Genomic DNA, 17703 nt, shown 5'->3' on the forward strand with positions numbered 1-17703 from the left:
TAAGAGTGACACCAGCTCCCTCCAATCCGAACCCGACGGGCCTTCGCGAGGGATGCTGGGGGCTGCGGGGTTTGCGCACGCGCGCGGGCACGCCCCGCCTCCGCTCTCCTGCTCAGCCAATAAACACTAGGTCCCGCCCCTTCAGTGGGTGGGCGAGGTTAAAGTCCCTCGCACAGCTACGGTGCGTGTCCCACTCTCTCTCGCTTTCCTCTTTCCGGCCCCGCCTCCCCTATCTTAAAGAGTCGGAAGCATTGTTATGGGGAGGGAAGAGGGCGGAGAAAGAGCGAACCAATCGGCTGTCGCGCCGAGGTGAGGGTGGCTCCTCAGCCTATCGCCTCAGCCCGAACGAGAAGCTCCACCTACCAACTTTCAGAGGCCGAGGCGTGTGGGGAAGTCGGGAGTCGCGAGCGGGAGGTCTGACCTCGCGCGTGGAGGGAACGTTGGCGGGTGAGTGGCGGCGCTTGCGCGCGTGCTCGCAAAATAGCGGGGTGGAGGAGGTCGTCGTGGCGCCTCATGGCCGTGTAAGAAGAGGGTCCCAGAGTTGGCCTCAGCCAGCGCAGCACAGTGGCCAGGGGTGACGGGAATTGGAGTCCAGCAAAACTCATGGAGGGCCTCAGCTTTCCCATCCGACCTTATCGTCACACCGCCTTTGAGAAGAGGAGTAGTAGTAGTAATAGTAGTAGTAATAATAATAATAATAATAGTTTTATAATTTATAGTCTGAACATCTGACTGGGTTGCCCCCATTTAAAACATAATAAAACGTCAAATATTTAAAACCTCCCCGATACAGGGCTACCTTCAGAGGTCTTCTAAAGGTTGTGTAGTTTATCTCCTTGACGTCCAGGGCCAGATTTAGGTTTGATGAGGCCCTAAGCTACTGAAGGTAATGGGGCCCTTTATATGTTCAGCTGTCCTTTATCAACAACAAATGGTTGCTGTTTTTTGTGTTGAATATATGCTATATGGTAATTTATGGACCTAATAGGTATGCAACCAGTCCATGCAGAAAGTAGGCACCCTATATACTGTATGAATAAAGGTAAAGGACCCCTGACAGTTAAGTCCAGTCACGAATGACTGGGGTTGCGGCGCTCATCTCGCTTTGCTGGCTGAGGGAGCCAACATTTGTCCGCAGACAGCTTTTCCAGGTCATGTGGCCAGCATGACTAAGCCACTTCTGGTGAAACCAGAGCAGCGCACGAAAACACCATTTACCTTACCGCCGTAGCAGTACATATTTATCTACTTGCACTTTGACGTGCTTTCGAACTGCTAGGTTGGCAGGAGCTGGGACCGAGCAATGGGAGCTCACCCCGTCGTGGGGATTCAAATCGCTGACCTTCCGATTGGCAAGCCCTAGGCTCAGTGGTTTAGATCACAGCGCCACCCACATCCCCTTATATACTGTATAGAAATATGCAAACCAGTGGTATTTTAAGGAGCAGGCTAGCAGGCAGGGCCCATTGCTTACATCATAGGAGCCCACACAACACAAAACACTGTTGATGTATGTAGGTTTTATTTTATTTGTTTTTTATATTTTGGAAACGTACATCCAGTTGGTTTTTTCCTTTAATTTTTTGGGGGGTCCCCAAGAGAGTGGGGCCCTAAGCTATAGCTTATTTACTTTATATGTAAATTGAGCACTGTTGACATCTGATGGGAAGACACCACTGCCTAGAAGTATTGAGTGGGGGGCTTCTTTCCTCAGCCCTGAGAAGCTCCGTTCATTTGTTTCATAAAATTTACATACTGCTTGATTGTAAAACAAACCACCAACAGCAACACCCTCAGAGTGGTTTACAAAAAGATAAAGCAGTAATATGGAGGGAAAATGCAACCCTACTTTGAAAGTTTAAATACTAGAACTAGAATTCCTGACACCCGCAAAATTGTTGAGCTTTATCCATCACGTTGCCATGCATCTTGGTTTTCCCTGACATTTTGCCCCCTGGTGCCATTTTTTACACCCGAAGACAAGGACATGTCAGGAATTTTCCTGACGTATGGCAAGCCTATTTCTAAGCACCTGGGTAGGCTTCTGTAAACAGCAATGTTCTTTTCAGCAGGCACTGAAAAGAGTGCGGTGAAGACACCTGCTTGATCTCCATAGGCAAAGAGTTCCAAAGTGCAGGTGCCGCCACACTAAAAGATCAAGTTGTTACAGATATGGAATGGGTATTATGTGGAACCTGCAGTATTGCCAATTCCACCAGTCAAAACAGTCAAGTGGGTGCATGTAAAATAAGAAGCTTTTTTTTGAAATGTTTCCACACTTAACCTTTAATCAAAACAGATTTTAGAGCAGCATTGTTTGCAGTTAAGTTTTACTCAAAATAGACCCGTTTAAATTAATGGGCCTCAGTTAATATATATATATATATATATATATATATATATATATAACAATCAACGTAATGCAAAATACAGATTAAAAAAACAACCTAAAAGCAGGAACAAGGTAACATGCAAAGTACAATAAACTCAAAATTATAAATTACTTAAAGTGTTCAACAAAGGCTGCAGTCCTATACCTATGTCTAACTTACCTGTTGAACTCAAGAGGCCCATTGGGAACCTGTGGCCCTCCAGATATTGCTGGACTCCCAACTCCCAACATTCCTAGCTGTAGGCCTTGCTGACTGATGGGAGTTGGGAGTCCAGCAACATCTAGGGAGCCCCAGGCTCCCCATCCCTGATGTGATACAACAATTTGATCAGTGCTGTGTTTACTTTCTTAATTTTGATGTATCATTGTTTTAATGTTTAACAGAAGCCATTGCAGGTTTCTTTCTTTTTTATTTTTGAAGAAAAGTAAGGATATTGATATATAAATGTTTTGGATTTGGATTCTAGGAGATGGCCATCTAATCGGAGAACAAGGTGACGAAAGTGGGTACCACAATGGCTTTGCAGCTGATACGCCCTTGCTTCCCTGCAGGACTTTTCACTGTGAAAGGTTCTTTCTATCCTGGGCTGTGTTCTACTTCCAGATTGAGATCCATTTCAAAGAAACATTTGGCAAGGCCTAGAAATGCACATCATCTCAGGTTTCTGGCCTTGAGACCTTTTAGTTCATCCCCAGTGGTCTACAAGTTACACAGGAGAGATCCGAAAGAGACACACTCTGCCACCACCTCTGAAGCAGCCAGCAATGAGGAAGAGAAATTTGATGACGATGAAGGCTTTGGGTTGTTGTCTGGTAAATTTTCTTCTAGACAAATTTTTCACAAAGCTTCTGAAGAATTTCACAATTTGCAACTCAAAAGCCAGGTGGAGGAAGAGGAGGAATTGGAACCAAAACCCAGACAAGGTCCCAGGAATACTCCGTATTGGTATTTCTTGAAGTGCAAGGCATTGATAAAAGAAGGCAAGGTCATTATCTCAGCTGTCTTCATTGCAAGAGTATTGAATAGACCTGCATAGCTAGTGAAAAGCCATTGCTCACTACTAGAATAGAGCACATGCCAGGGACTCTGGGATGCCACTGCTAGTCAGTGTACAGTCATACCTCATGTTGCATTCACTGCAGGTTGCGAACGGCGTGGGTTACGAACACGCCGAACCCAGAAGTACCGGAACGGGTTACTTCCAGGTTCGGCGGTTCGCACAGACGCATCAAATGACATCACACGCATGTGCAGAAGCACCAAATTGCGAGCCGCGCATGCACAGAAGCGGTGCTCCGGGTTACGGACTGCTCATGATGCGAACGGGGCTGTGGAACGGATCCCGTTTGCATCTAGAGGTACCACTGTAGTAGACAATATTGGGCTGGATCAGCGTTAAGGACCCTTCAGTCCGCAGGCCTAATATTGGCCAAGCCCATACCCAACACCATATCATTGACATCAGCAAAACACTTTGCAAGCCCCAACGACCAGCTGATCCTCGGGGCTTGCGAAGCAAGGTGTCAAACCATGATGACAAAAATGGGTCATCCAATGCCACGGTGATGCCCACCTGTCACACGTGGCCCGTAGAGGTGGGGTGGGTAGACAAGGCTTCTGCCTGCACCTCCCAATTCCTGAACTAGATAAGCAGTGTGATCTTGTGCAGCTGTCTTTAACCTATTCAGACCTGGAACCCGCCCATGTTTAATCCAAAAATACACATTAAAATGCCACTGGGGACTGACATATGTTCCTGTGGAAGGGTTGCCCATTAGGGAATGTGGCCTCTGGGCTGAGAAAGGTTCCCCAAGCCCTGCAGTAGCAACTGTTCCTGCTGCGTCCTCACAGTTGTCCTCTCTTAACTGTAGCTGGCAGAGGCTTTGAACCTGTTTGACGTACAGATGCTGAAGGAGGAACGTGTTCGGCCAGAAGAGAGCAATTACACTGTCCTGATCGGTGGTTGTGGCAGAGCTGGCTATGTGAAGAAGGCATTCAGGCTCTATAACGATGTAAGTGCTCGAGTTTCGTTCAGATAAGGGAGAGAGCTGCTGTCAGAAAACCAAGCCGGGGATAGTTTTTGTATGAAACTGCCCAGTGTGGCTGGGTGCTGATGGGCGTAGGCATCCACTGCCATCTGGAGTTCCACAGGTTCCCCATCTCTGAACTAGGGAACTCTTGTTGCCAGAGAAGAATTGAAAGACAAATGTTCCTGCAAAGTGCTATTGAGAAGGTTTCAGAGCATCTTTCATTCATATGGAGAAAGGTGCGTCCATCTCTCCTGCTACTTTTGAGCTGTGTCATGTCATCCCTCTACTACACACCCTGCGGCCTTCTGGATGCTGTTGGACTCCAACTCCCATCAGTCCCAGCCAGCATGACAAGTGTGATAAGGAATGATGGGAGCTGGAGTCCAGCAGCAGTTGGAGGGAGCCACAGGTTCCCCAGCCCTGTTCCAGTGAGCTAAGACAAAAGCAGATCTCGCCTTCCATTTTCTCATTCAACAGGCATCCCATTAGCCAGCATCCTGGTGTGTGTTTTTGTGCCAAATTTCTAAACTGACAAGAAAACTCAAATTCACGGCCTATGATGCATCAAATTAAAAAAAACAACAGCAAGTTTGCCTGGGATTTCCCTCTGATTCCTTGCAGTAGGAATCACATAGCCATGTGGAATTTTCATTTTATTTTAATTCTGTAGCACAGTGAACAGCATATGGCAGAGGAAACACAAGGGCTGTGAAGGTATTGGCAGTGACTTGCAATTAGTTAATATGATGGGTGGGCTGACATACCTTGCAGGGTTTATTATTTTACTTTCTTAATTTAAATCCCCATTACATCCTCCCATCTTAATAGTGACTCTGGCATTGAGTGCTTGGAAGTCTGGCTCTCAGCGCTTTCTGCTGGAAGTCTGCGACACCTGCAATATTTTTTTTTTAAATTTTCCATTCAATATACAAGTCCTCTCTGTCTAATTGGGATTTGCATAATTGACTCCTGTGCATTATGATACTTTCACAGAGTATCTGTTCTATTCCTGATATGCATAATTGTTTGAGTATTTTTATGAAGCGTATCTATTGCTGTTTTATTGGGAGGCAGATGAAGAAGCGAGCCTTGACTCCGACTGATGCCACATACACAGCCCTGTTTAATGCCTGTGCAGAGTCACCCTGGAGGGACTCGGGCCTGCAACATGCGCTCAAGCTACGGCAGGAACTACTGAACAAAAACATTGAGCTCAACTTAGTCACGTACCATTCTCTGTTGAAAGTGTGTGCCCACTGTGCAGATCTTCGGATGTGCTTTGACATATTGAAGGTAAAGAAGCTTCTGGTGTAAAATCTGGGTTCTTTTAATCTGTGTGCGTGGTTTTGCGCTGCAAGTTCTTTTGGAACTGTATAGCAGAAAGTGGCATATATTATCCTCAAAGAAATAAATTGCATGAGCTTGTAGTAAAGGCCCATCCAACACTTTCAAACGAACAACATGGGGTGGGGAGACTGCAAAATGTAAACAGTGCACAGGATTGTGAAATGTTGCAGGGTGTGGTGATGAAAGTTGTTACTTCTGTTTCCTGGTTTTCAGAATGCTTTCCAAATACTTAAAATGATTTGCCAAGAATCAGAATTATAGAGCTGGAAGGGACCCAAGGGCCATCTAGTTCAATCTTTTGCAATGCAGGAATCACAGCTAAATAATCCCTAACAGGTGGCCATCTAACCTCTGCTTAAAAACCTCCAATGAAAGGAGTGCAGTCCATTCTACCATCACAGCTGAAATATGTTGAGTCAGAATCTCATTTTTTTGGTGATTTGAATCCATTGGTTCGGGTCCTACCCTCTGGAGCAGCAGAAAAAGCTCCACCATCCATGCGACAGCCCTTGAGATGGATAGCTATTATATCGCCTCTCTTTTTATAATATATTTATTCATTTTATAAGAAAAATGCAAAGCAAACAACACACAAAATTCTTATATATTCTTAACATTATTCCACTATCATTTTAGGGTGACTTCTCCCGATCTCCTCCTTCTGAAATTCATTTTCAGTCCTCATTGGCAGTTACATACTGTTAGCAATCACCTAAAATTATTTCCCTATAACATTATATCTTATAAAATCCACTTCCAAAGTCATTACCGAAGACCTCTATCCACTTCCCTAAGGAATATAAAATTTAAACATTGCGATATTTTTAAAAATACAATCTAAATTTATTCCAATCTTCCTGCACTGTTTCCTCTCCTTGGTCACGTAATCTCGCTGTCAGCTCAGCAAGTTCCATAGAGTCTATCATCTTCATTTGCCATTCTTCTACTGTTGGTGTCTCTTGGTTCTTCCAGTTCTTGGCGATTAATACTCTTGCTGCTGTCGTGGCATACAAAAAGAAAGGGGAATTTCTTCCCCTATAATTCTCAATAGAAAGGCTTCTGGTTTCTTTATAAAGGTGTCTTTTAACACCTTTTAAACACCTTTTTCATTTCATTATAAATCCTTTCCCAGACGTCCTTTATCTTCGGGCACGTCCACCACATATGGTAAAAAGTTCCTTCTTTCTCTTTACATTTCCAGCATTTATTGTCTGATGTATGATACATTTTTGCAAGTTTTACAGGAGTTAAATACCATCTATACATCTTTTTCATCATATTTTCCTTCAACGCTGTACATTCCGTAAACTTATAACCTTTTTTCCACAGCCTCTCCCAATCTTTAAGCATAATATTGGGCCCCACATCCTTGGCCCAATCAATCATTGCTGGTTTCACTTGTTCATCTTTTGTATGCCACTCCAGCAATAAATTGTACATTCTAGAAAGATTTTTACTCTTCGTATCCAACAATTCCATTTCCAATCTGGATTTATCTGTCTGAAAACCTGTATTTTTACTGTCAACTTTGAACATTTCATTAATCTGATGATACTGAAGCCAATCACTTAACTTATCTTTAAGTTGTTTATGATACTTTAATTTAAATTTATTCTCAACTTCCAACAGCAAATCACTATATGTCAACCACTTTGATTCCATATTTAACTTTTTCTTGGCCTTGACTTCCAATGACTATTATATCTCCTCTCAGTTTCCTCATTACCATACTAAACATACTCAACCGTTCCTCATGGGGTTTGCTTTCCAGGTCCTTGACAATATTGGTTACCCTCTTCTGCACATGTTCTAGCCTCAATATCCTTCTTAAACTGTGGTGCCCAGAACTGGACACAGTACTCCAGGAGGGTTCTGACCCAAGCAGAATAGCGTGGTACTATTATTTCCTGTGTTTTAGCTTTTTTTCTTTTTTGCTGGTGCATCACACTGTTGACTCATGTTAAACTTGTGGTCTGCTAAGACTCCTATATCCTTTTCACATGTACTACTGGCAAGCCGGGTGTCTCGCATCTGGTTATTTGTGCCTAAGTGCAGAAGCTTACATATATCTCTGTTGGAATCCATTTTGTTAGTTTTGGGCCAGTTCTCCAATCTGTTCAAGGTGACTTTATCATCTGAGGTATTAGCTACTCCTCCCGGTTTGGTGTCATCTGCAAACCATCATTTTAACCAGGATACGCTATCTGAACCTTAGTTGTTGTAGACAAATTTCTGATTTCCCATAGAATTCCACCCCCACTCCTCACAAACTGGTAAATCTGAAGAGATTCTGTTGCTCTTAGTGGGTTCCTTTTTTGTAAACAGGTCCATCTCCTCTTGCTGATTTTTGGTCTGGTTTGGAACAGAGAGGCATGTAAATCCAACTAAAGACTCCTGTTTGCCAACAAGTTAGAATGTGGAATAATGGAAGTATTGTTTCTAATCTTAAAGAGAATTAGACAGTGCAGGACATTTAGTTCTTTACAGTACAAGGTTGAAATTAGCTTTCCCAGCTGATCTCAGCAATAGTACAGTATTTGTGAACACAGTATTGATGGACATTTGTACCTTTGTTAATATAATTTGAAAGTGTTGCTTTTGGCCTTCTTAGACTTTCCTGGATCAATTTATTATTATTATCTAAGAGAGAGAGAGAGAGAGAGGTTTTCCATTTGAGCTAAAAAAGAGCAAATGTCTCATTAAAGATTTCCATTGTGGAATAAGTGTGAAATTACTGTATCCATCCCTTTTTTTATTATTATTAAGGAAATCGCCCACAAAGGCCATACGGTCACCACAGAGACTTTCAACTTCCTGCTTATGGGGTGCATAAAAGACAAAGAGAATGGGTTTCGCTATGCCTTGCAGGTCTGTATTTTCCTTTCCTCTTTACAGCAGAGCAAACCAACAAAGAGCTTCAAGCTTGCATTCACTCTGGCTGGTTTTCTTAAGCGATTGCTTCCTCTGGTTGTGATCCTTAAATTTCCATGTATCTTATAGAACTAGGGAGCTATATACATCTTAGATTAATTTTATTGCTAAATTTGTATCCCACCCTTCCTCCTAAAGAACCCACGGCAGTAGACAGCAAAATGTTAAAACCATACTATTTAAAATCTAATAAAAACCATATTTAAAATAATTAAACACCATCTCAATTTTTGTTGTTGAAAGCATCATGCTAATGATTGTGAGGTTGTGCTGTCAGTTCTGAGTTGCTTTTTAAAAAGACGAGAGGGTGTGTTACCCTTTAGTTAATCACAATTATGCCATTTGCAATCACTAGCATGCTTATGTTGAAACATTTGCCTTCAGAACACATGTACCATGGAGGAGGTGGGCAGGAGATAGGATCCAGCCAGCAGACCTGATTCTGAGCTACCCCTGCAGGCTACTTTGTTTATTGCTCACAGTTTGTTTGGAGCTAAACAAACCACAGGCCCCATTTCAGACATAACCCAATCCCAGGAATCATGGTCCATTTCTCTTGCATGCTGTGAGGGAGGAGCAACATGGATGAGATTGGTGCTTTCACAATATGCACTGTTTTACTGTGATGTGCAAACTGAGCTACTAGGTGGCTTTGGAGACAACTGCTGTCTTCTAGGTTCCAATCGCAAGAAGCAAATTCCTCTGAATACTGAGGTTTACTGCTGAGTGAACATATTTAGGATCAACTTGTCTGTTTCCCATTAGTGTTAAAACTGTAATTATATGGATCACCTGGGGTACATTTCTCTTTTCTCTGCCCTGACATTTCTTTCCAAAAACAGGTTTGGCAGCAGATGCTTAAGCTGAACTTAAAACCCGACAATTACAGCTACAACTTGATGCTCAGTGCTGCCAGAGACTGTGGCCTTGGTGACCCCCTTGTAGCTTCCAATTTGTTGCTAAGAACTTCCGAGGAAAGCCCAACTATCCCGAGACTGGAGGCTGGTAAGCAACACCAGAAGGCGAAAGGTCGACGAGGAAAGGAAGTAGATGCTGGAGCTGCAATGCAGTTGGATGTGGAGATGTTGGAAAAATGTGTGTTCCCAGAGGACAGAAAACCTGAGCAGCATGTCTATAGCCAAAAAAACAAAAGCAAAAATGATCATTGTGCAAAGGCAGAGACTAGTGATATCTCTACTTTGCCAGATTCTGCTACGCCCAGGGATTTGGGGATCTCTGATAAAAAACAGATGGCTCCAGATGTGGCAGAAGCAAACACTATGTGTTTTTCCAAAGCCTCCTTCAACTTCCCCAACTTGTTGGACTCGCAGCCTCCCAACGAAAATGTGATCTCCTTAGGGACAGTGGCAACCCCCTCCGATAGACTGGCACTCATCGGGGACATGGAGGGTTTCTTAAAGAGAATGAAGGAAGATGGTGCCACGTCCAATATCAAAACTTTCACACTGCTAGCTCAGCTGGTGCAGCCCAACAGCCAGTCAGAGTCTTCCTTGTTGACTGTGATGGAGGAGCACAACGTGAAACCAGATATAACTTTTTTTAATACCTTGGTGAGGAAGAAGAGCAAAGGAGGAGATCTGGAAGGAGCAAAGGTAGGATCATGGGCATATGAGTGTGTGTGGGTTGGGGTGGGTGGTCTTCAGGCTTGCAGGAACTACTTTTTTTTTTTTACCAGAACCTGATACATTTTCTGCCCATTCACTGGTATAGGCCATAACCTTTTGGAGAACAGTGATGACTAAGAAGTAGAGCTACTTTGCATGCAAAAAGTCCCAGGATCAATCCCTAGCATTTCCAGGTAGGACTGGGACAGAACCTTGTCTGAAATCTGGTCAGTGTAGTAGCCAGTATTGAGCTTAATTGGCCAATGGCCTGACTGAATGTAAGGCAGCTTCCAATGTTCAATTAGCTTCATTCGTACACATTGCACCTCCTCTCAGCATGAACTTGAACAGGTAATCTTGACAGCTGTACTCATTTGCCTTTGTATATTACAGAGCCTGCTGCCCCTAGTGCTGAAGGAGGGACTTTCTCCCAATCTACAGACATTTTGCAACTTGGCAATAGCCTGCCGCAAAAAAGAGGATGGACTGCAGTTACTCTCAGACATGAAGGTACAGAAAACTCAAGTTTTTGAAGCTGTTCTGCATGCGGCAGACCTGGTGGTTCTGATGGGTACATGTTAATGAGTTCTGTTAACATAAGGGGATCTTGTCTTTCACCCTTCCCACTAGCTCCTGTAGGTGGCCATTGCAATCAGTTGTGTAGTGTGCAAATCCCTATCTCCCCGGCTTTGGGGGCAGTAATCTTGGTATACTGTGAGACTCCTAAATGTGTGTGTAAGGACTTCAGAATTACCTTTGTCTGACAGTTTGGGGCTGTGTTTTTCAGCGTTCTGGAATAAATCCCAATGTCCAGATCTATGGTGCACTCATAACTGCAGCTGTGAAGAGACTGGACTATGCCTACCTCACAGAGATCCTTGCAGATATGAGTAGAAATCGTGTTCCTCCAAATGAAGTTGTCCTGCGCCAGCTGGAGTTTGCAGCCCAGTATCCTCCTAACTTTGATAGGGTGAGGTAGCCTTTTGTTTTCTGCAGAAGCTGATTTATACTCAAAAGAGAAAATGTAAGACCACATATTACATGCACAGTTCTTTGAACACCCTTGCAGTTCTGTGTCCTATGTACATTTACCCAGATTGCACCCAGTTAAGTGTGCATCAGTCTTCTCCAACGTATTCCTTTCCAGATATTTGCAGTCAAACTCATCAGCCTCAGCCAGCATAATTTAGTAGTCAGGGATAATGGTTGGGCACCAGGTTGAGGAAGAAAAATGTTTAGGATTGCTAAGTGTCCGCAAGTATACAGTATCTAAATAAAGGCCATTATACCAGCATCTACTTAATTGGATAAAGGTCTTCTCCATACAAGTTCTGAAGTGTGTCTCACAGCAATGGTATTAATTTCAGTTGACAGCTGAAAATGTACTGTTTACGCAGACCATGGGACAAGGTGAGAGGTTAGATGAGCTTATTTATTGCATGTTTTAATTCATCACCGATATTGTGTGTTTTCCGCAGAAATGTTTATACACCATTGGGTTGTGTTCAGTGAAATTCCTACGCAGGGTGGGCCCATTGAAGTCTATGGACATGACTTGTTCACTAATTTTAATGGGTATGGGCAACATTAGCTGCAGCCCTCTAATTTGTTTAATGCTATGGATTTCTGCCCTAGGGCTATTTGATAAAATGTGAGGAATCCAATAGTTTCCCATTTATCTTACCTGTGCTCTTTTGAGAGACCACCAAACACAACTGGTAGCAGCCAGACCTGGTAACACTTCTAGATCCCATTGATTCCAGCAGAAGAGAGTTTAAGCACTTGCTTGTGGTCTTCCCTCTACAGAAACTTTTTAATACCAGCACACTCCTCCCCCCCCCCTTCCAAATAGAAGCAGCAAAGGATTATGTATGCTCCTGACAAATCTAAGAAGCAGTTTCTCACTTCTTAAGAGTAGAACTAATCTTCTCTTGCTGTTACAGAGTGTTAATTCTCCTCCTTTTCCTCTTGCAGTACAAAACAAAGGACTATTACTTGGAGAAAATTAATGGCTTTCGATCCTACTACTTCCGCTGGCTGAAGTGGATGGAGGCTGAAGAAACACCACACCCTTGGGCAAAATACAGAACTCCTAAGCAGCCAGAAAACAAACATAATACAGAAGATGCACAAAACTACAGCAGCCAGAGGAGGTGGTAGAGAAATAAAACCAATGTTAATACTCTGTAGTGGTGTTCGAAAGTTCCTTTTGCCTTCATTTTGTGCCAGCATTCTTGCCCAAATTGGCTTTAGATTATTTTTTTTACAAAAATGGGAGTGAATCTATATATTGCTGCTCATACGCAAGCCCTGCTACATTCAGTGGGATTTACAGCCAAGGAGGTTTTTATAGCAGTTGTGGAGAACCTTTAGCCCTTCAGATGTCAAACTTCAACCTCAATCATCCCTGGCTAATAGTGGAGTACCAAGGGTTCTCCCTTCCTGAATTATAGGGTTGCAGACAAAAATATTTTTAAAATGAAGACCTCACACATTGCAATATGAACTGCTGTAATAAAATGTCCCTCTTTTTAATATTTTCTGCTCTAAATGAGACTTAGGGCTTTTTTCTTTAGTCCCAGAAGGATGCCCACCCCCCATATTTCATGCATGTATGGAATTTTATATTGGATGCAAAATTTAGCTTCCTTAAGTCACCTTGGTTTTCATTATTAAAACACAAGTTTCTAGGGTGTGAGATTTTAAATATAAGCCTGAAGGCATAGGCAATTCCCATAAAAAGTCTTGGTGCACAGCTAAGTGGAGCGCTTGAGTTTTATTGGGAATCTTAGAATGAGGGGGATTGTTCCTCCCCTAACAAGCAGCAGTTTTGCAAACTTACACAGGTCCTTTGTCCCGCTTTATTGCTAGTTGACAGGCCTTCTCCTGGGGAAGTATAATATATTTAAAGCCACCCTTACTCCCTCTCCCACCCAATATAAATAAGGTGATGTAAGTAGTTATTTATAAATCTTGCCCATGTCTCCATGCAGAAGAAATAAACCCTCCATTGTTTCAGCTCTTTAGTGGATTGATGTATAATCTGAATTAACTCATGTCTCCCAATCCAATATCACTAAGCATAATTATTAAACAACTTATCCCCTTGTTTCCAAATTATCCCTGGAAAAAGGAGGGTCCAGTTTCATTTATGTTCTTTATTATGAAAACAAATTCATAAAGGTAACAGTAGCAGCACAGAATTAAACAAACCACCTGTTGAGGCCATAGGCAAGACTTTATTTTAAAATAAAGTAGTTATACAAGACATTAACACACTTTACTGCATTTACAATTCAGGTTGTTGGAGATCCACTCACTGCCGGGTCTTACGACAAACAAATTATGGTTCTTATAAACAGTCATTGATGATGAACCAGCCATTTAAGAACTCAAGGGGGAAGGGTAACTTTAAAAAGGTGGGGGGGGGGGAGTATTTCATCCAGAGCAGCCTCTGCACCCGCAGTGAGTGCACTCAATTATTCTTCCCTGTAGAATGAAATCGGCATGTTAGTCACAGCAGGCCGCTGAGCAGACAGTAGAGCAAGAAGAAAGGAAGTTTTGCTGGTTAGGAAAACTTACAGGATTGCAACAAATGAGAATAGATACACTGTTTCCTGCTGACTTCCATGCTACTGTTGCAGGGTGAAACATTTATTACAAGAACCAATTTTTTTTAAAAGATAGGACTCTCAAAACCGTCTTATAACTTGCTTGTTTTTTAAAAGACCCTTAAGATGTTGGAATGCTAAAAAAGCCAGGAAATGAGACTGCAAATCTTTCTGCAGTCTTTTTCTTTGATTTCCATAAGTTTTCACATTTCATAGAGTAACAGACACATTGATACAATGGGTGGTCAGCTTTGCAACAGCATTTTTGGTGGAACTGCAAGAGGTTGTTGTTAATTATTTCTTGAATTTATTGAAGTCCTCCAGGTATAGGGCAGTTCACAGAAAAGATCAATGTAATTATTATTATTATTATTATTATTATTATTATTATTATTATTATTTTCATTCAATCAATCTAACAACATAACAGGATGAGGCTGTTCATCCAGTCCTACTGAGTTCAGTGACAAACTGTCCCCAAGGAAAAAGTGGGTCTAGGTTCAGAGACAAATAAAGTATCTAGCAAGAGGAGTAACGAACACTTGCCTTTCACGTGGTTTGGATTTCCAGAGGTCACACTGTTACTTATTTGCATGAACCAGATTTTGGGGGGAAATGCACAAAAGGCTAAAGAAATGGGACACAGAAAGAACTGTTACAATGACCCAGGGGGCTTATTTAAAACAACATTCTTACCACTTCCAGCTTGCTTTTGGGCACTCTGCAGATGCAGTTGGTTCCAAAGTTGGTATCTCGAGTCTGGATGCAGCGCAAACAGCAGAGGTTTTCATAACCTTGTTTCTTCCACTTTGCAATTAAGTTTTTGTCTGCATATCCTTCTTTAATGCAATACTCATACAACTCTGTGCAGAAAAGAGGATGAGATAATTAGAATGCTCTGTTGTGGCAAACAAAAATTACTATACTCCTTTGGCAGAATTTGCTCACACCTACATTCTAAAAAGCTTAGTATTTCTTTCTCCATTTGACAGACCAGCCCAAGCAGATTCCCCAGCCATACTGAACAAAGCATATACATTTTCCCCTAAAAGATCAAAGACAGCTGTGTTACCTCTACTGATGGCTTTTCTCTTATAGAAGAGATCAAAAATGTAACGTGTTTTCTGGTGATGAATTCTGAAGATAGGCCAGAGAGATTCTACTTTCCTCTTCCCTTCATGCGGTTCAGTCTCAGCTGAAGAAAAGTGGGAAGAAGGGCAGAAAACATGTTAATTTTGCCAGCTAATTCAAATGTTCATTACGTCTCCAATATTTCATGTTGCTAAATACAAGGGGGAAATCCTATAATATTCTGATAAAAAGAATGTGAGAATTCATTGGAGAAGATATGCTATAGTTTTCTATTCTCATGTAGCTTTTTGCAAGCTGAACCAACAAATGTTTTCAGTCATCACATTTAACCTGCAGTATATAAAGGTGATTTGTACTTGAGTCGCTACTCAACGCAGTAATTTCCTAAGTTCTTAGCCAGAACTGTTCCCATTCCCGATACCATTTTAACTGACACAAGGTTAACAAAGATTAATCATCTCTGTGAATGTGGTGCCTTCAAGGAATGTAAAGTCTTTGTTTCTGCCTTTTGGTTTTTATTTTCAGTCCTAGGTGTAAAAAAAACAAAACTGTTCCTTTCAACTGGTCTTTTTTTCCTTATGAAAGGGAACTCCCAAAGGTACGTACAATTCCCAGGGTTTTACAAGCAATTCTGGTAAGCACCATTTCTTTGCCAAATTATATGTACAACACTGAGAAGATGAAGTGCTAACTAATAATTAGCATAAAAACTTCCAGCCTTTGCAAGTTTATATTTGACACCTCGAAACTGCTGGCGTGTGAGGCTTTGTAAATTCCACTTCTGACTTTCAATACTCTGGTCTTAACCATCAAAAGCCTTATCCCATTTTTCTTCTCCTTATTTCTCCTGTTCACTTAATTATTGGCTGAAGGACACTGAAAAGGCTTCTTCTGATATCCACCGTTAAGCCAGTACCAGCTGTTAAGTATACCATAATTTGAAGTAAAAAAAAAACCCCAACAAACCACCAGTCCTCTTCAAAGCCATACAAAGGAAGGGAAATATGAAAAAAGGAAAGCAGTAAATATGTCTTGCTTAAACTGCATGGTTCTTAGTCAAAACACCATTAATAACTGCAGAGTGCCAAATAAATGCACCTTATGTCAACACTATCTTTCTGAGATCTCTATTTTAACTGGAGATGTCATGGACTGAACTTGGGATTTGTGTACAAACTACCATGGGCTTTCTATACTAAATGTGCCAAAAAAGGCCAGCTCATATACTGTTCTATTATACAATTCATGCTCACAGCCAAATTAGTACTCTGGTACTCACCTTCTCTCATTTTTTGATCTAGCTCATCTAAGGTTGGTTCAATCAATTCCCAGCCATCTGGAGGAGGTTTTCTACTCCTCTTCACCTTGGGCATCTTGTCAGCAGAGAGGGGGAAATCTGGAAAAAATAAGGGAGTAATAAAATGTGTACCACTATAAATCAGAGTACTCTGGATAACATGTTCCTTTTACATATTTTTGAACCAGGTGTCTGAATAGCCTAAGTTCTCCCCCATAGCATTAATAACCAAAACACACACCCATTTCCCTTGGGTTATCTGAACATATACTGTTTCTTTATTAATTTGTTATTATTGTTTATTATTAAATTTATATACCACCCTTCACCTGAAGATCACAGGGCACTTTATAGGAAAACAAAATGCATAACATAACAACAATGCCCCCAGAAACATTTAAAAGGCCATAGATTGGCCTTTTAGCACCAGGGCAGGTCAACCTGGAAGTAGGCACCACTTAATGTATTGGTGCCCAAGTCTATTGTTTCATGCAGCCATGGGGAACCCACGGCTCTCTGGATGCTGCTGCTGGATGCCAACTCCCTGGGCCGGATTTACATATAAGATAAACAAGCTTAGGGCCCCACTCTCTAGGGGGCCACAAAAAAATTTAAAGGAAAAAAACCTGTATATTTCCAAAATATAAGATAGAAAACAAATAAAATGGCTTTAGATACATATTAGGTCCATAAATTACCATATAGCACATATTCAACACAAAAAACAGCGACAATTTGATGTTGACAAAGGACAGCTGGGTAATAAATGACCCCATTACCTTAAGTAGCTTAGGGCTTCATCAAACCTAAATCCGGCCCTGCCAACTCTCCTCATCCCTGCTGGCCACGGTGGCCGGGGCTAGTAAGAATTGGGAATTCAGAAACATCCATAGAGCAAGAGGTTCCCCAAGCCTGCTTTAATGGCTGCAGAGCAGGCAGAAATCCAATAGGTGAAACCTTTACCCAGCATAAATTCCTGCCTGCCACACACCACTGGAGGCCCTTAGCCAAAAAAAAGTGCGCCGGCCAGAAAGAGAACTCGTCAAATGAAGGGGCTGCGACCCCCACTCACCTAGAGACCCCCCAAAGGAAAAGCTCCTACGCTTCTGGACTTTTGTTTCTTCCGATCTCTTCCGCCTCCTCGAAGCTCTCCGTCGCCTTGCGATGACGTCCCCGCGACGAGAAAGGCCCTTCCCTCGCGCCCGCGTCACGCTAAGGGGCTTTCCTCGGCGGCTGTCGTCGCCGACGCCTGTCTAGAAGTCACTCCACGGATGGCAGCCGGAGCCGCCGGGCGAGGCAGACGGACTGCACGAAGCCACTCGGCGGACGCGGAGTGCGCTTTGTAATTCCGAGCTTTCCGTCAGGCGGCGCCGAGGA

The 17703-nt window shown here is 42.4% G+C and overlaps 2 protein-coding genes across 2 annotated transcripts; one reads left to right on the forward strand and one right to left on the reverse strand.

Moving 5' to 3' along the window:
* Window positions 1-358: 358 nt before the first annotated feature.
* On the forward strand, window positions 359-12511 carry PTCD1 (pentatricopeptide repeat domain 1). Its single transcript, XM_033166566.1, has 9 exons — window positions 359-447; window positions 2860-3378; window positions 4265-4405; window positions 5498-5716; window positions 8537-8638; window positions 9544-10314; window positions 10720-10836; window positions 11114-11296; window positions 12301-12511. The coding sequence occupies exons 2-9, from the start codon at window positions 2908-2910 to the stop codon at window positions 12484-12486; spliced, it is 2190 nt and encodes a 729-aa protein (XP_033022457.1). The 5' UTR covers window positions 359-447; window positions 2860-2907; the 3' UTR covers window positions 12487-12511.
* A 1032-nt stretch (window positions 12512-13543) lies between these two features.
* Window positions 13544-17417, reverse strand: BUD31 (BUD31 homolog). Its single transcript, XM_033167705.1, has 5 exons — window positions 17399-17417; window positions 16309-16425; window positions 15010-15132; window positions 14634-14800; window positions 13544-13815 (listed from the first exon to the last, which is right to left on the reverse strand). Exons 2-5 carry the CDS (start codon window positions 16400-16402, stop codon window positions 13765-13767), a joined length of 435 nt encoding a protein of 144 aa, XP_033023596.1. The 5' UTR covers window positions 16403-16425; window positions 17399-17417; the 3' UTR covers window positions 13544-13764.
* Between the last annotated feature and the right edge of the window lie 286 nt (window positions 17418-17703).

This window comes from Lacerta agilis, chromosome 13, assembly GCF_009819535.1.
Source record: "Lacerta agilis isolate rLacAgi1 chromosome 13, rLacAgi1.pri, whole genome shotgun sequence".
Taxonomy (NCBI): Eukaryota; Metazoa; Chordata; class Lepidosauria; order Squamata; family Lacertidae; genus Lacerta; species Lacerta agilis.

Excerpts from the sequence above, each read along its gene's own strand:
- PTCD1 (XM_033166566.1), top strand. The coding sequence starts at position 2,908 with ATGGCTTTGCAGCTGATACGCCCTTGCTTCCCTGCAGGACTTTTCACT. Across the intron at positions 4,406-5,497 it reads CATTCAGGCTCTATAACGAT|ATGAAGAAGCGAGCCTTGAC; the intron begins GTAAGTGCTCGA and ends ATTGGGAGGCAG. Across the intron at positions 5,717-8,536 it reads TGTGCTTTGACATATTGAAG|GAAATCGCCCACAAAGGCCA; the intron begins GTAAAGAAGCTT and ends ATTATTATTAAG.
- BUD31 (XM_033167705.1), bottom strand. The coding sequence starts at position 16,402 with ATGCCCAAGGTGAAGAGGAGTAGAAAACCTCCTCCAGATGGCTGGGAA. Across the intron at positions 15,133-16,308 it reads AGATCAAAAAATGAGAGAAG|CTGAGACTGAACCGCATGAA; the intron begins GTGAGTACCAGA and ends ACTTTTCTTCAG. Across the intron at positions 14,801-15,009 it reads GAGAAAAGCCATCAGTAGAG|AGTTGTATGAGTATTGCATT; the intron begins GTAACACAGCTG and ends TTTTCTGCACAG.